Here is a 23656-nt window from a genome sequence, read left to right on the forward strand (position 1 = left end):
TTACGCTTGAGACTTGGAATGCGAAGCCAAGGGATTCAAGATAAACCAGTTTGTAGCTTCCATAACCAATATATCACGTAGAAGGAAGGTGTTTAAATTAGACTTTTCTGAATTGGAAAGCCTACGTAAGTACGTGAATAGAAACTCTTTCAGGAGAGGCGTGTTGAAAATTGAACACATTTGATAGTCTATGTACGCAAAGCCGCCTATGTACTTGATAGAATAAGCTTTCCAAAAAGTAATTATGTTTGGTGATAACTAAAGGGAGAGTTAAAGCAATAAAGAATGGAAGAAAGAACAAAAGAAGAAATTAAGAAAGAAAGGAAGGAAGAAAGAAAGATAGAAAGAGATAAAGAAAGAAAGAAAATAAAAATAATTAACTTGGTCAATCATTTGCTAAAATCAATAATTCTGATGGAGTATTTCATTTTTTGGTAGCACAAGTCCTTTGGCATTGTTTGTCGAGATCGCTGACCACGGATCTAAGCAGCTACGGCTGTTGAACAATGAGAACAAATTAGAGAAATAATTACATAAATATAATATATGTATGTATGATCTAAAATAAAGTCATGGCTATCTTCACAAAAGAACACATATATATTTTTACTTTTACAAGTCATTTATTATTTCTAGAAAGTGCGACAGAGAAAAGAGATGGACTGTGATATCGTTTTGTTTTACAAAATTAAATAAGGAAATTAAAGAAAGGAAATACAACATCAAAATTTGCATATCCCTAAAAATGTGTTCAGTTATGGAAAAGGTAACGATACCAACTGTGTACCAACATGTTCATTGAACCACATTGAGGTATTGGTACAAGTAATAATTTCAAACTAAAGAAAATTGTAAAAAAATTTACCCATTTTAAACCAAATTGTAATCATAATTACGATTATTAAATATTCTAATCAAATGTGGAGTCAACACGTCACGTTTTTAGTTGATGTCGCTAAGATGTTTATTATAGGCACATTGTTTTGCAAGTGATGTCAGTTCGACTTTCTTGGAAATAAGAGCTACGTCATCTAAAATTCCTTTCTTACCTGGGAAACATTGATCGTAATGATCCTTGACCCGACATTTCTCGCTCAGGCTCGTCGTCACGAAACACCAAGGGCGCCCCCATTGGTCACTGTCACTTAGTGTCCGGCATTTGTTGCCTTGGTCACTGAAAGCGGCGTTGTATTTGTTGGCCTCATTTAGATCGGCCCAATCCATGCACGGTAAACCAGTCTCGGTGACGTTCACGCTGCCTGCGTAGTCGATACCGAGAGCGGTGGTCATGCACTCAGGGAAGATCCCAACTCTGTCCTCTGTATGCATGAAGGGAAAATATGAGTTATGGTATTCGTAAAAAAAAATTAACAAAAATATCAAGTGAATATGAAAAAAAAACACGCAATCAATTGTAATAAGGCATTGTGACTCTCTCTTAACATCATCAACCCGTTCTGTAGGCCAACTAAGAACTTATCAAGAAAGTATGATCAATCCCTAAATTAAAATTCAAATGTATTTCTTACATGTAAAATCTAATATGTTTGAACAGAAAGCACTAACCAAGAGTACTTGTAAAAGTGGTTTTCTCTGGGGAAGTAATGGGTGGAGACACGAAAATTATCTCGTTGGCAAAGAGATGAGGAATGATCAGGATTTCTTAGTTTCAATGAAATCCCGAACATTGATTCTTTATTTATTATTTTTGGCTACTTCACTTTTAAGATAAATTTATATCAACGTTCATGGAATGTCGTGAAAAAGGAGCATACTTTGGATGTAAATTTTGAGCCGATCAAAATGAAAAACTAACAAACAACAGCATTCTTAAAGTATTCAAAACGAATTTTACTTGACAATCATTAATGTTTGCCCACCAAAAATACAAGTATTGTTTTCATCCAACATTAATTGATAAAACCTTTCCACTGTTTGCTCTTTTTCTTTAAACAAATTGATATCACTTACGGCCAACAGGGTTGCCTTTGTTTGGACATGAGGCGCTCAGGTACTTCTCTGTATCACAGTAGCCCCATCTCTTTCTGTACGGAAAAGTAGAGATAACATTTTTAAGAGCTTATTAATTTCATCTCAGGCAAACAAAAGAAAAAAAGATACGTCGGACTTTCGGAATATCGAACGGTGGTCCGGAATGCGATTTTTTCCTCCGTACTTGTGCACCCGATGAGAGAGGGTAGTGTACCGTTCCCGTAAAATTTTCGTAAGTCTATATCGGAATGGTGATATCAAATGGTTTATTAAGTCGCTTTTGAATGGGAAACATGTTAGACCTCTTTTATGAACCGTATTTCCCAATCGGGGCGGTCCGGAAAGTGGAGACATATAGGACCTTAGTCGAAAGGATAACGCACTAACAGGAGATGGTTCAAACTTTGCAGATGTCTCACATTTCAGACTATTGCACACGATACCATTTCCTGAATCGGTATTCTAAAAAAGAAGACGTCTTTTGGTTGTAAGCTCCTGTCCAGATTTGTAACATGAGCATGTGCTTCTCTTACCCAGCATCGATCGCGACCGGATCAGCGATCCAGCACCATGGTCTATTGGTAGCCCCATCAGGACCCGTGCCGTCGTTTCTGCAGTAGTTATGGCTTCCGAAGACTAGCTTGTTGTGTCGTGGTTTGCTCTTCTTAGCATCGTTTCTCTTGTTAGGATAGTTGACATCCCACCGCTGACACACAAAGTTGTCTTCGGTCTGCGAAACGTACCCGTAGTAGTCCGTGCCAGTCGGATTGGTGTAGCACTCTGCCTCAACGTAAGCAGAATCCAAGGTTAGAGCGTCGAACGAGGCTTTCTGCTCGGTGAAATCTGTATTAAGAAAGATGTAGGCGAGCTTTCATTATCCTGTCAATTCCTCACGTAAGGAACACTCTGTTTTATGTTAATCCATCACAATGATATCCTCCACACAGCTACACCTAAATAATCACAAATGATTGATCCGTTGATTATTAGTATTTCCTTTTGTGAATTATAGGCAATTACTTAATGTCTTAAAAACGTCAAAACTTTGCAGTGGATGCATCGAATATGAAGCAATCGTGGCAACGCAATCCCGTTCATGTGCGTTGTACACGAAATAATCTGCTTTAAGTGGAAGAGGTGTTGTTTGTACCTTAAAAAATAACCATTCTACTATAACGTTACAGTAATGTGCATGGGAGTTCGGGGTTCAATCGAACCCCTGAGATACTGTTGAAAAGCAAGCAAGCAAAAGAAAACATTTACGAGGAGGAAAAAGGAGAAGAAAGGGAAAGAGAAGAAATCAAACCCCTATAAACCATGGCCACGGGGTTGCGACGATACCTTCAACGGATGGCTTGTCGTTGCAAATATCAGAGACAGTGGGAACATCACTGCAATACTCCCATTCTATCCCCTCTATATTAGTGTAGCACCATGGACCCGACTTTCCACTGCCAGGGTAGTTACGACAGTAGTTGGAATGGTCACGGAATAGGTAATGCTCCAAATCTCTGTTCAAAGAAAAGGATAAGAAACAGTAGGTATATTTAGGGATGATTGTCTGTCGGAATAAACTTTCATCTGGGTACGTTTTTACTAAGAGCTGCAAATCCTATCACCCCCCCCAAAAAAAAAAATGACTGAAAACGAAACACACTTCATTTTTATATATACTCTTCCAGTTGGTGATATCATCCGAAATCACTGTATCAATTATCATTTTTACGCTGATGACATACAATTATATGTTTCTTTTGATCCGAAAACTCCTGGAGCTCTCAATAACGCACTGGTTAAACTCCAGAATTGTATATCAGATATAAGACAGTGGATGATAGTGAATAAACTAAAACTTAATGATAATAAAACTGAATTTTTTGTTGCGGCCTCTACTTATAACTTGCGCAATCTTCCAAATGTTCAACTTGATGTTGATGGTACACTCATTAGACCATCGGAAAAAATACGAAACCTTGGTGTCATATTTGATTCCCGCATGTCAATGTCGTACCATATCTCTCATATCTGTAGCACAGTCACTTTTTATTTAAGGAATATTTCTAGAATCAGAAGGTTTATTGACCAGTCTGCCTGTCACAATGCTGTTCGTTCATTGGTTCTGTCTCGTATTGATTATTGCAACGGGCTCCTTTCTACGATTCCCTCTAATCAATTAGTCCGTGTTCAACGACTACAAAATTGGGCGGCACGATTAATTCTACAGGTTTCCCGGGATCATCCTTCCCAACCACTCTTTAATTCTCTTCACTGGCTTCCTTTTAAACAGAGAATTACGTTCAAATTACTCGTGATTGTCTACAAAACACTGAATAAACAGGCTCCACAGTATTTAAGTAGTTGCTTGAATCTGTATAGACCAACCAGAGCTCTTAGATCGGCCAGTGATCACCTTCGTCTCACATATTCATTAACTCGTACATTAGCTGGTGACAGAACTTTTACGGTGTCGGCTTCAAAATCCTGGAACAACCTGCTACTAATAATTAGACAGTCTCCATCATTAGCAATCTTCAAAAAGTCATTGAAAACTCATCTCTTTAACACTTTGTAGTTTTTAAAATAGTACATCTTATTCATTGTAAGCGCTTTGGGCCTAATGGGAAAAGCGCAGTACAAATAATAAGTAATAATAATAATAATGATGACAGATTATTACACCAAAGGCATTCCCAACATTCTAAACATTATGATCGATATTATCTATTTAAACTGTTCGTAAGACCGGGACTTCTTTCCCCGTTCACGGTCCAGCAGTACGGAAATGTCGTCCGGGTGTTCCCCGGATGACTTGAGCTGTGGCACAACATCCACGGTGACTCCAGACCTGTGTGATTTTTATAACAATTTTACCACAGAAAAATATTCATTTTTAGACCTGTGTGACAATCTTCAAAGAATTTCAAATTACCCGACACGGTTCGGATGAGTATTTGCCCAGGCCTGGCACGGGTAACCGCGATCAGTGGTATTAACCTCTCCTCTGTAGTCCGACCCGTCGAGTTCCGTGTAGCATGAAGGACCGGTCCCGACAACCAGGACTATGCATAAGAGGACGAACAATAAAAGTAACTGAATTCTCAGCTATGGAAATACTAATGTTAGCGTCTCGGAATATCGAAAAAAAAATATATGAGTAAGGCTAATTTCGAATTCTTTTGGCAGTATTTAAGAAGAAATGAATGGGGGGGGGGCTTACCGTGATTTTTGTCTAAGTTCACATTAAGAGTAATTCTTTACCATCTGCTCATTCCATGTTTATACAATGTATAGCCGGAAACTATTGAATCAATCATTAGATTAATGTCTCATGCTATTTCCGTGTATGCCAGGTATTCCTGATTAATTTGCATTTATGCACTTAGTAAAAAATCCCTTTAAGCAGTTCGACCAACCATATCTACATACTTTTCATTTTACCCCGTATTCCGGCACAGTTATATAAATTATTGTTTTATTCGATTCTTTAAAGAAATACCATTTGTTCATCATTTTTGTTTTTTTTATTTTACTCATGCAAGCACATGAAGTAGGCCTACTAACTTTGTCCCTATCGAATCATACTGTGGTGACAAATATCCAAGATTACTGTTATCCCATGTATACAATTAGATTACTCTTTTTTATTTCAACGTATAACATTTGTTTTATTACTTTCACATGTAATTTTGCTAATGATTATTGATATTGTATTTATTTTGTATTTTACCTTGTAAGGAATTTCGCAATTCAGCCTACGGCTGCGATGAAGTATTCTTGATAAACCATTTCAATTTCAATTTAAAACAAAAGATAAAGCTGTAGTGGATCAATGGTGCTGTGGTTTTGAAACTGAATTTTCGTCATAAATATGTTGGTCAGATTTGTTGTATGTTTAGTACATAAACAATCAGATCGGGGTACGTGGCTCGCATTGTAGAAATTTTCTTTTGAGTTTTGTCAATTTTAATACTGGGCGTTATAAACTGTAGGCCTACGAATGGCGGTCCTTACAAATTATTCCGACATCTCTGCAATAATTTCCATTTGAATTACATTCTGACTCATTACTTTTTGGCTCCTCCCGAGGAAAAGTGTTTGGCAAAATCCATCATTCATTCATTTCGTTTATTTTGAAAAATCCAATCAAAGGATGACTGCATCCATACATTCTGAGCCCACATGAAGGTTGTGAAAAGTTGGAAATGTGGATCGAACAACTTGACAATGTCGGAGCGTTTAAACCTTTGACATGTTGTAGTTACTCGATGATTAAAAGAAACATTCGGAATAACGAACGTAGGACAGCATGGATCGAAATTCAGGTCGTGTTTTCACATCGCTGTATTTTCACATCATTCCGTTTACTCACCAATTTCGCAGTTCTGTCCAGTGAAACCGCGGTCGCAGATGCATTCATATGATCCTTGTAAGTTTACGCAGACACCACCGTTTGAACACGGTTCCATCAAACATTCATCAATATCTATCAACACAAACAAATAAATGTATAAATGCCTGAAAGAATAAATCCAAAGAACTCATCAAAAATACCATCCATTTGAAATTGGATGAAATCATTACTATTCGCCAGGAATGAGATTTTTATATTAAATACGTTATTCACTAGATTAAAAAGAAAACGCTCGCCCTTTTACCAAAGTAAAATTCCAAATACGTGTGCACCTTAAATACATGACAGTCCTATTAAAAACAGTAATTTTAGATGAACTAGAAATTAAATGCTCATCATATTCGCTTCATTGCAATCTTTCAATCTGAAAGGTTACATGACATTTGTTCGTGCGACAATTGCTCCGCCTCCGAGCTTACTTTCGTCAAAGAGGTATAGGGTTATAGCGTCGCAATAAAGTTTTATGTTAGGTTTAGGGTTAGGCTTAGGGTGGGGTACCCAGGGATTGAGTTGTTGTTTCAATTAGTGTATGGAATTTAGAGCGGAGCAATTGTCGCCGGAGCAAATGTCATGGAACCATATTAACTTTAATCTATTGTTTTTTTACCAATCTCGCAGACTTCGCCCACGAATCCTTCGGCACATTCACAGATAAATCCGCCAAATTCATTGACACATTCGCCACCGTTTTCGCAAGGTTGCTGACTGCATTCGTCCGTATCTAAAGATGTGAACAAAAGAAGGAGAAGAAGAAGAAGTAGTAGAAGAAGAAGTACGATAGCGTTTATTATTTTGGTATCTGGTTTGTAAAACTATTAAAGAACCTTTCACTTTAATAACTTACTACTTGACATTAAGTAATCTATATCGACATGGAAATTAAATTTTTATACGCAAATATGTCTCTACCGAGATCATGTGCAAGTATGCATGGCGATAGACCGAGGGTGCAAGTTCAATACTAGTGAGGTTGCGGAACGACAGACATGACATAGTCGAGTGTCTTGGGGGGTTTTTTTTGGAACCTGAAGGTTTGGGTTCACAGTTTTGGTAGCCAGACATTATTCTGTTTTTAATTTGCATGTACTGTAGCGCTTTTATTTTCAAGAGAACACAGGCGCTCTTTAACACCCCCTCCGCTGCACACGGCCCTGATGGTGAGGATGATGGTGAAGTTGAATCAAAATATTAATACAATACATAAACCCTCATATCTCATACATATTGTCCCCATTACACTTCTTCACATGTTATAACACGTAAGGAAGTGAGGCTTTCTTGAAATTGTTTCATATAGTGGGCAGGATCCCCTTTTGTACGTCAATTATGGCCACATTATTGAAAGATTCAGAACGAACCACAGCAACAAAAATGAAAGTTGATTTCAAATATGCGCATGGGCGGAAATCCCAGGGGGACAGGGGGGACGTGTCCCCCCTACTCAAGATAGTAGGGGGGCACAATATCAAATGGCCCCCTACTATTTTGGGTCTTTGGTGATGCTAAGAAATATATCACTCAAAATGTGCATAAAACGTGCGTTTTCGGACGAGATGACCCTTTTTTTATTTTTTGCTTGTCAAATATATTTTCGTCGAAATGACCTTAAATTTTAGGTAATAGCCTTTCTTTTTTTTCTTTTTTTTTTGCTTGTCAAATTTTCCAGACCCTTGTCCCCCCTACCTTTTGGAAGAGATTTCCGCCCCTGAATATGCGTCTTTTATAATGCGCTTCCTCCATCTTCAGCGCGTTGATCTCTTTGAAAGGTGAGTTTCACAATCCGTATGCCCATGAACAGACGTGTTTTTCACGACTGTTTCAGAAACGGGTTTTGAATTCTCTTTTTTTTGTCACATCATGGGCACTGACTTTACCTTTCATTTTTGAGAGCTATGGTCCTTTTGAAATCTATGATTTTATTTCTACGGCATTTACTATACTATTTATGATTATTTTATTCCACATGCCGAAGCAGACTATTTCTCTCTCTCTCTATATATATTATTTATATGTATTAATGTATATATTGCAACAGAGGACATGATTTTCAATGCTTACCAATATCGCAAGTAGGTCCTTCGAAGCCGAGTGGACATTCGCAGGTGAATGAATTGACATCATCAATGCACACTCCGCCGTTCTCACATGGATTCGATGCGCATTCATCAATGTCTACAGAAATTTTGAATAAAAATTATAAACATTTTCAATTAATGTTTGCCCTTTGCAAAATGGCAGTGGCTGATCCAGGGTTCATGGGCTCCGCACCCATATAAATGATATATAAATCTATAAAAAAAAATACTTCAGACCACTGTAAAAAAAAGCTTGTGAGCCCCCTCTGATTATAGGAGCGGGAATTCTAAAACTTTCGTCATCGAACACGTTGTCCGATCTGACAAATTTAATTGGTTTGATGGGCTAAGAGGCACAGGGATTTCAATTGCGTACTATGCAAACTGTTGGATAAAACAGACTTTTTCGGATAAAACATACAAAAAGTCCTTACGATTTGTGCTCCCCCGGATGGATCTGCCGCTGCCCCACACCCCACACACAGAGACTCATCAAAATATCACTTTGCATCAAATGTCTATTTTTATAGGTTGATTTCAATCTTTTGTAAACCGGTACCAAGCTATGAAATATTGGAAAATGTTTTTTTTTTCAGTCCCTCTATTATTTGGTGAGTAATTTACATCACGGCAAAACCATTCTGCCATCTCTCCTATGAATTTGCATTGATTTCTTTGAAAGGTGAGTTTTACAATCCGTATGCCCATGAACAGACGTGTTTTTCACGACTGTTTCAGAAACGGGTTTTGAATTCCTTTTTTTGTCACATCATGGGCACTGACTTTACTTTTCATTTTTGAGAGCTATGGTCCTTTTAAAATCTATGATTTTAGTTCTACGGCATTTACAATACTATTTATGATTATTTTATTCCATATGCCGAAGCAGACTATTTCTCTCTCTCTCTCTATATATGTATATAATATTTATATGTATATATTGCAACAGAGGACATAATTTTCAATGCTTACCAATATCGCAAGAAGGTCCTTCGAAGCCGAGTGGACATTCGCAAATAAATGAATTGACATCATCAATGCACACTCCGCCGTTCTCGCATGGATTCGATGCGCACTCATCAATGTCTACAGAAATTTTGAATAAAAATTATAAAAATTTTCAATTAATGTTTGCCCTTTGCAAAATGGCAGTGGCTGATCCAGGGTTCATGGCTCCGCACCCATATAAATGATATATAAATCTAAAAAAAAAATACTTCAGACAACTGTTTAAAAAAAAAGCTAGTGAGCCCCCTCTGATTATAGGAGCGGGAATTCTAAAACATTCGTCATCAAACACGTTGTCCGATCTGACAAATTTAATTGGTTTTGATGGGCTAAGAGGCACACGGATTTCAATTGTGTACTATGCAAACTGCTGTATAAAACAAACTTTTTCGGATAAAACATACAGAAAGTCCTTACAATGTGTGCTCCCCGGATGGATCTGCCGCTGCCCCACACCCCACACACAGAGACTCATCAAAATATCACTTTGCATCAAATGTCTATTTTTATAGGTTGATTTCAATCTTTTGTAAACCGGTACCAAGCTATGAAAGAATATTGGAAAATGTTTTTTTTTTCAGTCCCTCTATTATTTGGTGAGTAATTTACATCACGGCAAAACCATTCTACCATCTCTCCTATGAATTTGCAATCTTTGTAAGGTTGTTAAACCTTACTTAATTTAACGATTTCACCGTGAGAGGAAACATTCAATATAATTTTACCACGATTTCAGCTCGGTTGTCCAAAAGTTTCTTATTCTGAAAATGATTTGATGCTCGATATTGTACTGGTTGGATAATTTGAAAAAGAAGGTAGTAAACTTTTGTTACTATTACTAAGTAAATGTCCGCATTTATTTGCATCTACTTTAGCTGGTATGGCATGGGAGGTATAGTCCAGAAGGTTGACAAAAATATTGTTATGATTATTTATTATTTGAACGATGTTTTTGTTTCGGTGTAAACCTGCAATGATTGCCGAAAAAATACAATAAAAAATAACTAAAACATTTTTCATTTGTGTTACAGACTTCTTTCTCTCACTTACTGACATGGCAGCGATCTCCCCTGAAGCCAGGTGCACAAATACAAGAAAAGGAGTTGAGGTCATCGACGCACAATGCATCATTCTCGCACGGATTCGAGGCGCACTCGTCAATGTCTGAAAAGGAGGAAGTATAAAAGTTTATTGATAGCTTCCATCTCTCATTATTATCTGTTTAAATCCATATTTTTTAGTCTGCGTTACAGATTTTTTCTCCTTTCAACTTACTAATTTGGCATCGGTCTCCTTCAAAGCCAGTCGCACAGTTACAGGTAAAAGAATTCAGTCCATCGACGCACAATGCACCGTTTTCGCACGGATTGGAGGCGCACTCGTCAATGTCTGAAAAAAGGAGAAAGTATGAAAGATTATTGATACCTTCCAATCACTCATTATCTTTTTTAAATCCATTATCTTTAGTTTTTGTTAAAGATGGATATATTTCTTCTAATTTAAACTTACTGGTTTGGCATCGGTCTCCTTCAAAGCCAGTCGCACAGTTACAGGTAAAAGAATTCAGTCCATCGACGCACAATGCACCATTTTCACACGGATTGGAGGCGCACTCGTCAATGTCTGACAAAAAGGAGAAAGCATGAAAGTTTATTGATACCTTCCAATCACTCATTATTTTTTTGAATCCATTGTCTTTAGTTTGTATGAAAAGATGGATGTATTCTAATTTAAACTTACTGGTTTGGCATCGGTCTCCTTCGAACCCAGGCGCACAGTTACAGGTAAAAGAATTCAGTCCATCGACGCACATTCCGCCATTCTGACATGGGTTTGAGGCGCATTCGTTGATATCTGAAAGTTTTTTGCATAAAAAAGTATTCATTAAAGAAAGAATCCTCAAATCATCCACCTTATTTTAGACAAGTCGTTTTTTTCTTCATTATGTTTGTATTAAATTTTGGCTTAGTTAATTTTTTTCAATACTTTGAATCGATATCCTCCAAAGCCAGTTGCAAGCTAAATGAACTGATTCAATTAACGTGCGTCCAAAATTTTAGCAAAACTTTAATGCGCATTCATCGATGTTTTTCATGATAGGATACTCAACTTTAGGAAATTCATATCTGCAGACACCGTATCAATACCCGTGTATACGTGCCCAAAACCTATGTTAATTTATTTTGCGTATTTAGTTCTTTCTCAAAACTTACCAGTTTGGCATCGATCTCCTTCAAAGCCAGGCGCACAGGTACAGGTAAATGAATTGAGTCCATCGACGCACGCTCCTCCATTTTGACAAGGGTTCGATGCACATTCATTGATATCTTAAAGAAATTAGGTAAATGTAATATGATTTGAAAAAAAATCTTCGCAAAGATTAATCCCATCCGAGCCATTTCCTTTTGATTATCATGTTAGCAAATGACCTTACACAGTGGGCTTAGTCTACGTGACATATCCTCAGAACTAACCGTTTTGGCACACTCAAAGCCAGGGATACAATAATACAGTTCAAAGAGTTGAATAAAAATTATACGCACATTCGGTCATGATTTACGGAGCTTTGGGTTCGATGTCTTGAACGTGAGCTGAAAGTGTGTTTTTTGCGTGACATATTCAGTTATTTTATTCAAACTTACCGGTTTGGCATCGATCTCCTGCAAAGCCAGCTGCACAGTTACAGGTAAATGAATTGAGTCCATCGACGCACGCTCCTCCATTTTGGCAAGGATTCGATGCGCATTCGTTGATATCTGAAATAATTTGCGTATTATAGATAAATCATTCCTTGAAGAAAGAAATCCTCTCAGATATCGTACGAATCTGAACTATTTCCAATGTTATCATTATGCTCAGAATAGGTCTCAATGTTTTCTTGTTGTTTTCTCTTTTCAGGCGCGCCGGAACACTTCCAGTTTAGGGGGGGGGGGCAAAATCCCGAAGGGGGCACAATATTTTTGACAGCGTGAGATACCGAAGCGATCGAGCGGTAGAGGGCGTGGGACCCCCCCCCACGGTAAGGACTTTGTGTAAAAATGGAGTTTAAAAGTTACGTTTCTAAGAGAATTCAAAAATAAATTTCTTGAGAATTAAACATAGAATTCACTACGAAAGACTATACTCAGAGTTTATGAGAACCTATGAAATCTACGCGCAAAACGATCGCTTAATTCGGAATGTGGTTTTCGTGTCTGATCAATTAAATTACGTAATACGCTTATATTGACTCAAAATACCAGAAATTACATTTTTCATGCAATATCCTTTCAGAAATATTTATTTATGTACATTTACATACACGGACGACGCGAGAAGAAGAAGCAGAAGAAGCGTAACAACAGAAACAAAATACATTCCAATGAATGTCTTTTTAAATTCAAAATGGCGGGTGTTCTGACGTGGCAGACGACGATAAGCGCTTAAATACCCATTCTATTTAAATCATTTCTGACCTCAGCATTGGAGAGAGTCCCTGATTATACATACATAGGCAAAACGTTTCATATTTTGTAATTGGAGGAAAAAGAAATATGACCTGCTTAATTATTGTCTAACAATTTAAAACTTTTCTGAAAATTTAAAACATTACTCGATTTATGTGTTTCCTTTGGCATGTTTTGTATGGCTGGGAAGCACTTTTGGATGACCCCTTCAAAATCTTCTTTTTTCTTTACATATTTTCTGGGGAAAATGTGACCATAACTAGGAAATGATGAATATCGAATTCCTGGAAATATTCATTGGTAAATAATCATGAACTAACAAACTACGGCAGTTCATAATGTACATTATGTAACATTATTTAGAAGAAAACAATTACATTCCAACAGCGGATGTGGTTGACGGTACACCATGTGGAGTTTTCGAAAAAAAAGAGAAAAAGTGGATAGAGGAAGAATTGAAATTGATAGGAGGAAGTAGACAGTGAAAGTCGAGTAATGTTTTGTTCAAATGAGCGTAATCCTGATAAAGACAGTAAACCAGAAAAGGTTGAAGAAGAGGCTTGATTAGTTGATAGATGAGTACTCCTGCTCTGCACTCCATTCGCCGAATCATAGCATCTTCTCATTTATCCAATAAGCAACTACTCAATCCTCTATAACTCTTTAAACTTTTCGGTTTTACAGCTATTTTCAGATTCCATATGTTGCTCGAGTAACTAGCGTTCACGCGCGTTGGTGATATCGGGGGGGGGGGGGGGCGTTTCATGAAAGGACTTGTCGGACGTTTTATCCGAAAAGTCCCATTTCATCCGACAGTTACCATAGTAACAGTACCTCTCAGCCAATCAACATCAGAGAAAGATGTCAGATCTGACAACTTGTCGGATGAAACACTCCCCAGGTCCGGGAGCGTTTCATGAAAGGACTTGTAGGACGTTTTATCCGACAGTTACTATGGTAACAATGCTTCTCAACCAATCAGAATACAGGAAAGTTGTCAGATCTTACAACTTGTCGGACGAAAATATTTATGAAACACCACCCCGGTCTGAGCGTTTCTGGGCGACCGCGCGTTTGTTAGCCGACACAGCATGCAAATTTGCCATTCGGTTTTAGTCTGAAATGTATTCATTAATACTAATAGGCCCCATTCCACAGAACGGAGACCATTGAAAGATTGGTGAGGTCTTACAGCGGTCTTCAAGATCAATGAAATTTGTCGACTCTGTGGAATGGCTCAGAAAGACCCCTCAAAGAACTCTGAAAGACCAGTTGGATATTTCTTGTCGTACTGGTCTTAGACTAGTCCTCTCGAGATCTTTCAATAGTCTTTCAGAGATTTTTTATGCAATAAGTGATCTTTCAGAATTCTTTCCATGGACTTTGCCTGGTCTTTCAATGGTCTTTCAATGATCTTTCAATGATCTCTCATGAGTCTTACAGTGATCTCCGCAAAAATCTTGAGAGACTGCTGAAAGACCACTGAAAGACAATTTTCCTGTAAGACCGTTGTAAGACTGTTTTGAACCGTTTCAAGAAGTTTTGGAGCCCATGAAGACCACGAAGACCACTGAAAGATTGGTCAGGACTCGCGTAAGACCTCAAAGACCATTGTAGGTTCATTGAGAGACCTCTGAAAGATCAACCAAAATTCATGGTCTTTCAAAGGTCTTTCAGCGGTCTTGTTTATCACACTGTAATAAGATGGAAAAGGGGCTTATCAAAGGTATGTTTCACAGAGGGACATGTTCGTCAAAAGACGCAAGGCTTACTATGATGTGTAATTGCCCCGTCAGGGGCGATTTTTTTTTATTTTTGACAAAAGAAATGACAATTCTTAGGCAGAAAAGTGCCTTCATCGTTTACTTTTGTCCTTAAATAATATCATTTTTCTACTTTTAGGGGGAAAATTGGGGGGGGGGGGGCAAAATCTCGTTTTGCCCCCAAAAATTTTCTTTGGGGGGGCAAGTGCCCCCCCTGCCCCCCCGCTTCCGGCGCCCTTGTCTCTTTTTACACATTTTCACACTTTACTGGTTTAGCATCAGTCTCAGGGTCTCCGCTTAGCCATGTGCACAATTACAACAAAAGGAATTAAGTCCATCAACTCACAACCCGGCACCATTTTGACCAGGTTTCGAAAGACATTTATCAACATTCAAGGGGGATTCACAAGCAAATGAGAAATATGACTATGAAGTTTATCGATATACATTTTACGAATACTTTACCTCCAACACCCTTATCGATTGTCCATGATTTACACAACAATGCAACGGCTTAATTTTCCGTTGCTAATTTAGCCCTTTCTTGAAAAATAAAGCTTACTAGTTTGGCATCTGTCTCCTCCAAAGCCAGACGCACAGTTACAGGTGAAAGAATTGAGTCCATCGACGCACGCTCCTCCATTTTGACAAGGGTTCGATGCACATTCATTGATATCTTAAAGAAATTAGGTAAATGTAATATGATTTGAAAAAAAATCTTCGCAAAGATTAATCCCATCCGAGCCATTTCCTTTTGATTATCATGTTAGCAAATGAACTTACACAGTGGGCTTAGTCTACGTGACATATCCTCAGAACTAACCGTTTTGGCACACTCAAAGCCAGGGATACAATAATACAGTTCAAAGAGTTAAATAAAAATTATACGCACATTCGGTCATGATTTACGGAGCTTTGGGTTCGATGTCTTGAACGTGAGCTGAAAGTGTGTTTTTTGCGTGACTTATTCAGTTATTTTATTCAAACTTACCGGTTTGGCATCGATCTCCTGTAAAGCCAGCTGCACAGTTACAGGTAAATGAATTGAGTCCATCGACGCACGCTCCTCCATTTTGGCAAGGATTCGATGCGCATTCGTTGATATCTGAAATAATTTGCGTAATATAGATAAATCATTCCTTGAAGAAAGAAATCCTCTCAGATATCGTACGAATCTGAACTATTTCCAATGTTATCATTATGTTCAGAATAGGTCTCAATGTTTTCTTGGTGTTTTCTCTTTTTACACACTTTTTACACTTTACTGGTTTAGCATCAGTCTCAGGGTCTCCGCTTAGCCATGCGCACAATTACAAGAAAGGAATTAAGTCCATCAACTCACAACCCGGCACCATTTTGACCAGGTTTCGAAAGACATTTATCAACATTCAAGGGGGATTCACAGGCAAATGAGAAATATGACTATGAAGTTTATCGATATACATTTTTTGCGAATTCTTTACCTCCAACACCCTTATCGATTGTCCATAATTTACACAGCAATGCAACGGCTTAATTTTCCGTTGCTAATTTAGTCCTTTCTTGAAAAATAAAGCTTACTGGTTTGGCATCTGTCTCCTCCAAAGCCAGACGCACAGTTACAGGTGAAAGAATTGACTCCATCGACGCAAGCTCCTCCATTTTGACAAGGGTTCGAATCGCATTCGTTGATATCTGAAACCACGAGGGATATCAAGTCTTATCTTTGCAGATGACGTTCAAACCCAATGTCGTAAAAACCTATAGTTCATGTCATAATTGCCACTGTTAGCCACAAATTTAATCTTACTGCTAAATGCCAGCTTAGCAAACAGGTGATGTATATTCCATCAACACTTCATATTATTATGTATGATTATATTTCATCCCTGTGGCAATTGTCTTGTAGATGAAAAAAAATCGAATAGGCCTACATCTAATTACCATTTATCTATATTTCCACCTATTTTATATACATCTATCTATGTCTATCTATTTTATCCAAGATACACAAGTGTTATTTCCAATTTCATAAAACTGATCAGCGCGTTTATATCTTAGTAATGTCACACCTCCATAGTAACTATTGTAATTAGAGTGAGTATTGACCTTCTGATATTCTGTTATTTAATAGAGCATTAGAAATTAATATTTTGTTATTCCGCAAACAAAGGATATTATTTGAAAGAGTCCGAAAACTAATTTTCATTGACTTTTTAAATATGAAATAATAATTCGGGGGGGGGGGGGGGGGGTAAAAATATAAAGAATGTGTAAGTACCCGTATTGCAAGTACTTCCGGTGTATCCTGCTTGACACGTGCATGAGTAGGTTTGAGAGGTCAGACGACTACAGGATCCATGGACGCATGGGTTCGACGTGCATGGGTCTGCAGTGGTCACGAAAATGTAAGAATGTATCAATAAACCATGATTATATTCACCATTTTCAGTATTTTTAAACTGTTACTTCAAAAAATACTCAAATGCCATTGGCAATTTAGAGCCAATATTAATGTGAAAAGACTACATACCATGCATGCTGTTATCCGCGGATTGAAATAATTTTAGCGAAATGTCAATAATGGTTTTTCTTTCGATGTTTGCTTGCAATTTCTCAGTTTATAGCAACATTGAAACTGGTAATCGAAACCATGGCATAAAAAATGCCATGATGGCTCAATAAAGAAAATGAAAGTTATTCCCATTGTAAAATAGTTTCAACAGAACAGTCGGGACATATAAGTCTGCAATGATTCACTCAAAACTCTGCTTCACTTCCTTGCATGGCGTCATTGGCCCGTATTCTGAAGTTGGGTTTAACTTAAACTCAGGTTTAAAGTTGTGGTTTAAGTATGGACAGCCAATTGTTGCATAATCACTAACAGTAGAGATATCATACTTTCAGCTCATTCGGCTCTCAAACCATTCATAATTGTGTAAGAAGTATAAATAGATGATTGTCTTCACCATTGATGAATCAGGAAAGAACACAGTAAACATAAGAAACATACAACATAATAACAATTTTGATACTTTTGGCTTCCCATAATTAAACCACAACTTTAAACCTGAGTTTAAGTTAAACCCGACTTCAGAATACGGGCCATTGTGTTTATTGCCCATGGGCTTAGTGGAATATTTATTGTGAGAAGTCGTACTATCAGGTGTCAACGAGTTCTGTAATCATTACTCATTATCATCATTTGATACATTTCCTATTATTTTATTCAGGCGATGAGGACATACCGGTACACGAATCGTCCGCCAAGATGTGATCGAGAAGTTCTGTTTAAAAGAATTAAGTAGAATAAATAATAATGACAATCAGGAAGCAGAATCGGATATGAGGATGATGTAGGATCGATGGGATGATTTATCTTCTGCAAGTTTGTATTATCATGGACCTACTACTACTACTACTACTAGTAGGTCCACGGTATTAAGCAGTATGTGTGTTATATTACTAGTAGTAGTATGACCATAGAGCTATTAACTAGCTCCATGGTACTACTACTACTACTACTACTACTACTACTACTACTACTACTACTACTACTACTACTACTACTTCTTCTTCTTCTACTAACTACTTCTTCTGTTTCCATTTCTCTCTCTCTCATTCCCCCTCCCCTTAACCCTCACACTTTTTTTGAAACATTTCATTCAATTGATAACATCAAGGAAAATAATTACAACAAAATTTACAAATCTTCATTTTATATTAACAAGAGTGTACAAAAATATTCACCAAAAACTGAAGCAAATATTGATGGAATGAAATGCCTAACAATGTACTATTATACTAAGAAAACTAAACTCACACATACTTATCCACCTACACGCAACACACCTTGAGCCCCCCCCCCCCACACACACTTCTACTACTTTTGAGTTTTAAAGATACATTTTGGGTGTTCTCAATGGAGTCATGAAATCAATTACTCATTGACATATGGAACAACAACATATATTTCCCCATTCATCTAAAATCTGAGCATATAATGTACTACGTTTTTAATAAAAGTATATATTATATACTTGATTTTAACATGTTTAATATGTATAATGATATATAGTTGACATCTTACCCAATGCTTCATTAATCATGGTTTCTATTTGGTGAGAGAATAAAAAGGAGAAAATGTCATAGAAATTCGTACATTTGCAGTTAAGGAAAAAAAACACCCACAAACAGATCAGAATAACAATAGAGTCCCTAAATCAGACCTAAAAATCAGAGTTGTACACCGCCACCTAGTGGCCAATATACCAATATTGCATTAAATGCTCTAAACACAGAAATATTTCGTGGCCGAGATACGATGAAATCGCTACAACTGCAGCAATGCCGATAAATCATTATTAAAATTTTAAACCCCAATTTAATTATAAATAAAATTGATAAAAGGATAATACTTTTCGTGATAATTTTCGTTATTGAGAAGTATTTTTGACAGCTTGCATGGTACAGGCCTAACAACATCACGATTTGTGGAAATGGGTCTGGTATGAAAAATGGCGATTGGATAGCAAGAACATAATCATGGATGAGTCTTTTCGGAATTTAGGCATAATAATTAACGATGCCATGATTAAATATAAATTTTTATAGTCTATTGAAATCCATAACTTTGTTCCAATTGACTTTACAAAGCCGATTATTTTTTTTAATTGTTTTCATACTTTTTTTAAAGACTCCTCAAAAGTCGTGTCGGTAGGAGATATTGAAATCACCAAAGGAATTTACCTTATATTGACTCCTAAGATGTGATTTTACCAACAATTCAGTTATATATACAATAAAACAAATAACCGACCCTCAGAACACCCTAAATTTGAAATAAACCGAAGCGCTATTCACATCTTACCTGAATTCTGGCAGTCTAACACTGTAGGAAAAATTAAAAGAGATAATAATTTTCTCCATGGTTACATTCAATTCAATAATCGTAAACTTTCAAAACTGGCATGCATGTCATTCCCCTAAATTCTGCATGTGATTATAACATTTAAGCACGGCGTTCGTTGATATTCAGTCAAAGATATAAAGCTTTAAAAAAATTAAAAAGATCTTAGGCTTTTTGAGAAAATAAAGCATTCCTGTATGGTAACACGACTCCATTCGCCAGGATTTCTGTATTCAAATGTGAAAACCCGATGTATGAGGACAAGGGGCAAGAGAGTATAAGCTAAAAAGATCTGAAACCCAATGGTATTTTAATGTTTGTATCCCCTCCTATCCTACATGAAGCTTATTTGAAATGATTTGACAGATAATAATAAAATAATAATATTTGATTATGTTTCTTGCCAAAGTCAATGTCAAACATGAGTGTATCGTCTTTCTCTCATGTCTTAATTTTTAAAGGGCGGTGGTGAGCATATATTTTTGTGGCTTGGCTTAAAATGTGATAATTTTCATTGTTCGATTCAATTTCATTTTTTTATTGTTCCATATCATTTTTTGGTATTTTTATTACGATAGTAGTGGTATACCACTTTGCTCCGACTGAGCTAACATACCTGGTCTGCACATTTCCCTGTCCATGTTAGCGATGCAGCGCTCTGAGATAAAACAGATTAAATTTGTTAAACTAGGGAAAAAAAGGTCTATTTGATGATGATTTTAATATTGACATGATTGAGCAGTGCTCATGGTCGATATCACTCATTATATTATGATATGAAATTGTAATGAGACGGGCTAACAAGAAACTACTCGACACTCAAATACAAATCATCATCATCATCATCACCACCACCACCATCATCATCATCATAATCACCATCATCATCCGCATCTTCATCATCATCATCAGTATCATCACCGCCGCCACCACCACCATCATCCTCATAATAAACAGAAACACCAACATGTCTATCCTACATGTTTAACACGGTATAATGCCTAAATCATTTTCATCTCACTCATGGGGAACAGTAAAAAATAAATAAGATATCCCCATTAGCATTACCACCACCATCACAAGTACTGATTTCGTTATTTTCACATTCAAAACCCTATTCAGAGTAACCAGATCATTATTATCATCACCAGCACCATCGTCACAATCATCACCGTCATCATCACCACCGTCATCATCATCATGATCAAAATCGTCACAATCATCACCGTAATCATCATCATCAACACCATCAGCCGTCATCACCACCATCATAATTGTAATCATCATCATCACCACCATCACCATCATCATCATCACCGTTATCATCAAGAAATATCGAAAGTTATCTCACGGAGCTGGTTAGATGAAACCATCCCGGGGACGAGGTCGCTGATAACCTGGGCATAGTCGCAGAAGTCAATCTGGATTGAAGTCATCTGATAGATGTTACATGTACCCTCTGAAATAATATCAAAAGAAAAAAGTGTGGATATTATATGAGCTGAGTTATTGTAATCAGATTACTCTATTACTTTCCTATTTTTCTTCTTCCTTTTTTATCCATCGCTATCTTTCTTTTATTCTTTACTTTTTTTCATTTTCCTTGCCCATCTTCTTTTTCCTTTTTCATTTATTCTCCATTTTGCAGTATAGTTCAATACAGGAAATATTCACATGTATGCCGACATGAGTCATGTTCTACAATTTTCATTTAAAAATATATATAATGCTATATAACTAAGTCTGATGGAAGAAAGAAAGAAAAACCAGTATGTATGAAACAAAAAAAGAAATTAAACAAGATGTGTGATACGTGAATGAATAGAATATACAAACGAAAATGTCCGACAAAAATACTTTATAATTATGTGCTATGTTCTATTTTATGTATTCTGCTTTTTACATACTTAGCTATATATCTTTTCACCCTTTCTTATAGTCAGTTCTTTTTTATCTAATCATCCATCTGTTCTTTCATAATTTCACTACTGTTTTTTTTTACCCCTAATCTATTTTGAAATCTTCATCCATTCTAAAATCACTTCTTTACTTCTCCCATTGCATTTTTCTTTTTAAATTTATAATGATTCATTTTATGTTTTCGTAATGCAGTACCAATCACTTAATTTGTGTAATACTCACCAACCGTCACGGCCCCAAGAGACATAAGTAGGCAGGCAATCAAAAATGGCCCCATGACTTCTTCGATATTGATTTCTACAGCAGAGAAACAGCCCGATATACCTTGCCACATGATAAAAAAGAAAACACGTGGAAAATGATCTCAATAATGCCATTCCCATCCTGAATCATGTGGATCGGCGGAAAAAAGGTAACAAAGTAAATTTCAAGTTCGAGTTCAATTCCTTTTTTTCCCACGTTTATAAAAAAATAAAATACAACAAAATAATGTTGTACAATTAAATGAGAGGCGTTTACAATAACTCACTGACATATGTGTACATATAAGCAAAACATTTGCATAGGGCCTATATATGTATATTTAATATGTATGATTGGATAAAGAGCAAGGAAAGACAGATAGGCATGGCATGAATTGTACTTTGTTATTATTTGTTTAGTGCATCTAACACTGCAGCCATATGATAAACAAAGATAATTTTCAAATGAAAATATCCCGCACAATTCAATGATCACTTGCAGTTTTATACCCAACAGGAAAACAACATTACATCAAGAAAGTTTAGTATTAAATTTTGCAAATAGATATAAGATCATATGTTAATTCGTTTACGCAACGTGTGTTTTATGTAATGATTTCTTTTTTTGATATACGTTTTTTATTTTATCTTACAAGAACTTAAATATCGAATTGTAAAGCATTCCATTTTTATATAGATTTACTAAACCTAAAAAGAATCAAAACAAAAGTGAATTCCTTCAATTTCGAACATCCAAACAAACTGAAAATAGCAACAGTGGAGCAGGTATTCTTAACAGTAACCAAGCTCTGGTACTTAGAGAACAAATATTTTTTATTTAAAAAATATATATGTATATCAACTTACCAACAGATAACTCACGGTGAATCCCGTTGGATGAATGTGAATATCTCTCTAAAACATTGCTACTTTTATACAGTTTTACCACCAAATCTGATGAGAATTTGGACACATGTCGATATGAATATGCCAATATTTCCCTCTTGTTTCCTCCACGTGATTACACATTGATTGCTTTGAATGATAAACCAGTCCGTCAAATTTAAGAGGGTTTTTTTAATTAAGAATTTGATGAATTGATTTTAAGATGTTACAAGTTGACAGTTTTCTTTACTTTCCTTACATATCTGGTCTGATCACTTCGAACCTTTCAAACTCTTTCATTTTATTAAAAATGCAGGTAACTCATGCACAAGAAAGATCAGTCCATCTTTTTTCTGTTTGATTTGATATCGCAATGGCCTCTTTCATAAGCATTGACCCTGAATACAAGTAAATCATACCCTGGATAATTATATTTGATGTGTAGATTAAATAGATCATATAAACAACATTATTCTACAAGAAAGAAACTTCACACTGCGAAACGAGGAACTACCAAAACCTATGTCATCTGCCTTCAATGTAAAATACATTTATAAAATGGACTGTTCATTTTTGGAATGGGAAATTGAGACAATCTCAATTTTCGTTTGAAATTATCGTTTATTTCACTAAACGCTTATAACAATGACTGAATTGCCCTTCAACAAGAGATAATAATAAACATGGCGTTCAATTTCATTGAATAAAAGAAAGATAGTATTAATTAAGATAATGAAAATGATAAAAACCTGTTGGACTCATGAGAAGTGAATTGACGGACATGCCTGTTTGAAATTAATGATAATTTTAGGCCTACGTGCAGTCATTAATTTAACTAATTGTAATTCATCCTGATACAGATGATGAAAGAAAAGGAAAGGTGGCTTTCTTACATAATTTTACTTTGTTCATTCTTATTGCACCATCTCCTCCGTAGAATCCTCTCTGTGGACATCGACCCCATGCTTCCCTAAAATTGATGATGCAATGCTGTGTAGGATTGTTGGAATTAAGTGAAAATAATAA

At 36.4% G+C, this 23656-nt stretch overlaps 1 protein-coding gene across 1 annotated transcript; it reads right to left on the bottom strand.

The window, feature by feature from the left end:
• Positions 1 to 444: 444 nt before the first annotated feature.
• LOC121431271 (fibropellin-1-like) lies at positions 445 to 21782 on the bottom strand. The gene is made up of 25 exons (XM_041628781.1): positions 21726 to 21782; positions 20935 to 21042; positions 20200 to 20241; positions 19545 to 19565; positions 18765 to 18788; positions 17923 to 17961; positions 16956 to 17063; positions 16256 to 16369; positions 15687 to 15800; positions 15258 to 15371; positions 12129 to 12242; positions 11700 to 11813; positions 11227 to 11340; positions 10996 to 11109; positions 10762 to 10875; positions 10537 to 10650; positions 8462 to 8575; positions 7011 to 7124; positions 6362 to 6475; positions 4922 to 5051; positions 3334 to 3503; positions 2526 to 2835; positions 1972 to 2045; positions 1050 to 1319; positions 445 to 496 (listed from the first exon to the last, which is right to left on the bottom strand). The coding sequence occupies exons 1-25, from the start codon at positions 21778 to 21780 to the stop codon at positions 483 to 485; spliced, it is 2733 nt and encodes a 910-aa protein (XP_041484715.1). The 5' UTR covers positions 21781 to 21782; the 3' UTR covers positions 445 to 482.
• Positions 21783 to 23656: the final 1874 nt, after the last annotated feature.

This window comes from Lytechinus variegatus, chromosome 17, assembly GCF_018143015.1.
Source record: "Lytechinus variegatus isolate NC3 chromosome 17, Lvar_3.0, whole genome shotgun sequence".
NCBI lineage: Eukaryota > Metazoa > Echinodermata > Echinoidea > Temnopleuroida > Toxopneustidae > Lytechinus > Lytechinus variegatus.

What these genes read in the sequence shown, in the direction of transcription:
- LOC121431271 (XM_041628781.1), bottom strand. Translation starts at nt 21,780, where the DNA reads ATGGGGCCATTTTTGATTGCCTGCCTACTTATGTCTCTTGGGGCCGTG. An exon ending in ACTCATCCGAACCGTGTCGG is followed by an intron (nt 3,504 to 4,921) that starts GTAATTTGAAAT and finishes TTCTTTGAACAG; the next exon opens with AGATTTGGAGCATTACCTAT. An exon ending in CCGGTCGCGATCGATGCTGG is followed by an intron (nt 2,046 to 2,525) that starts GTAAGAGAAGCA and finishes TTTTCCGTACAG; the next exon opens with AAAGAGATGGGGCTACTGTG.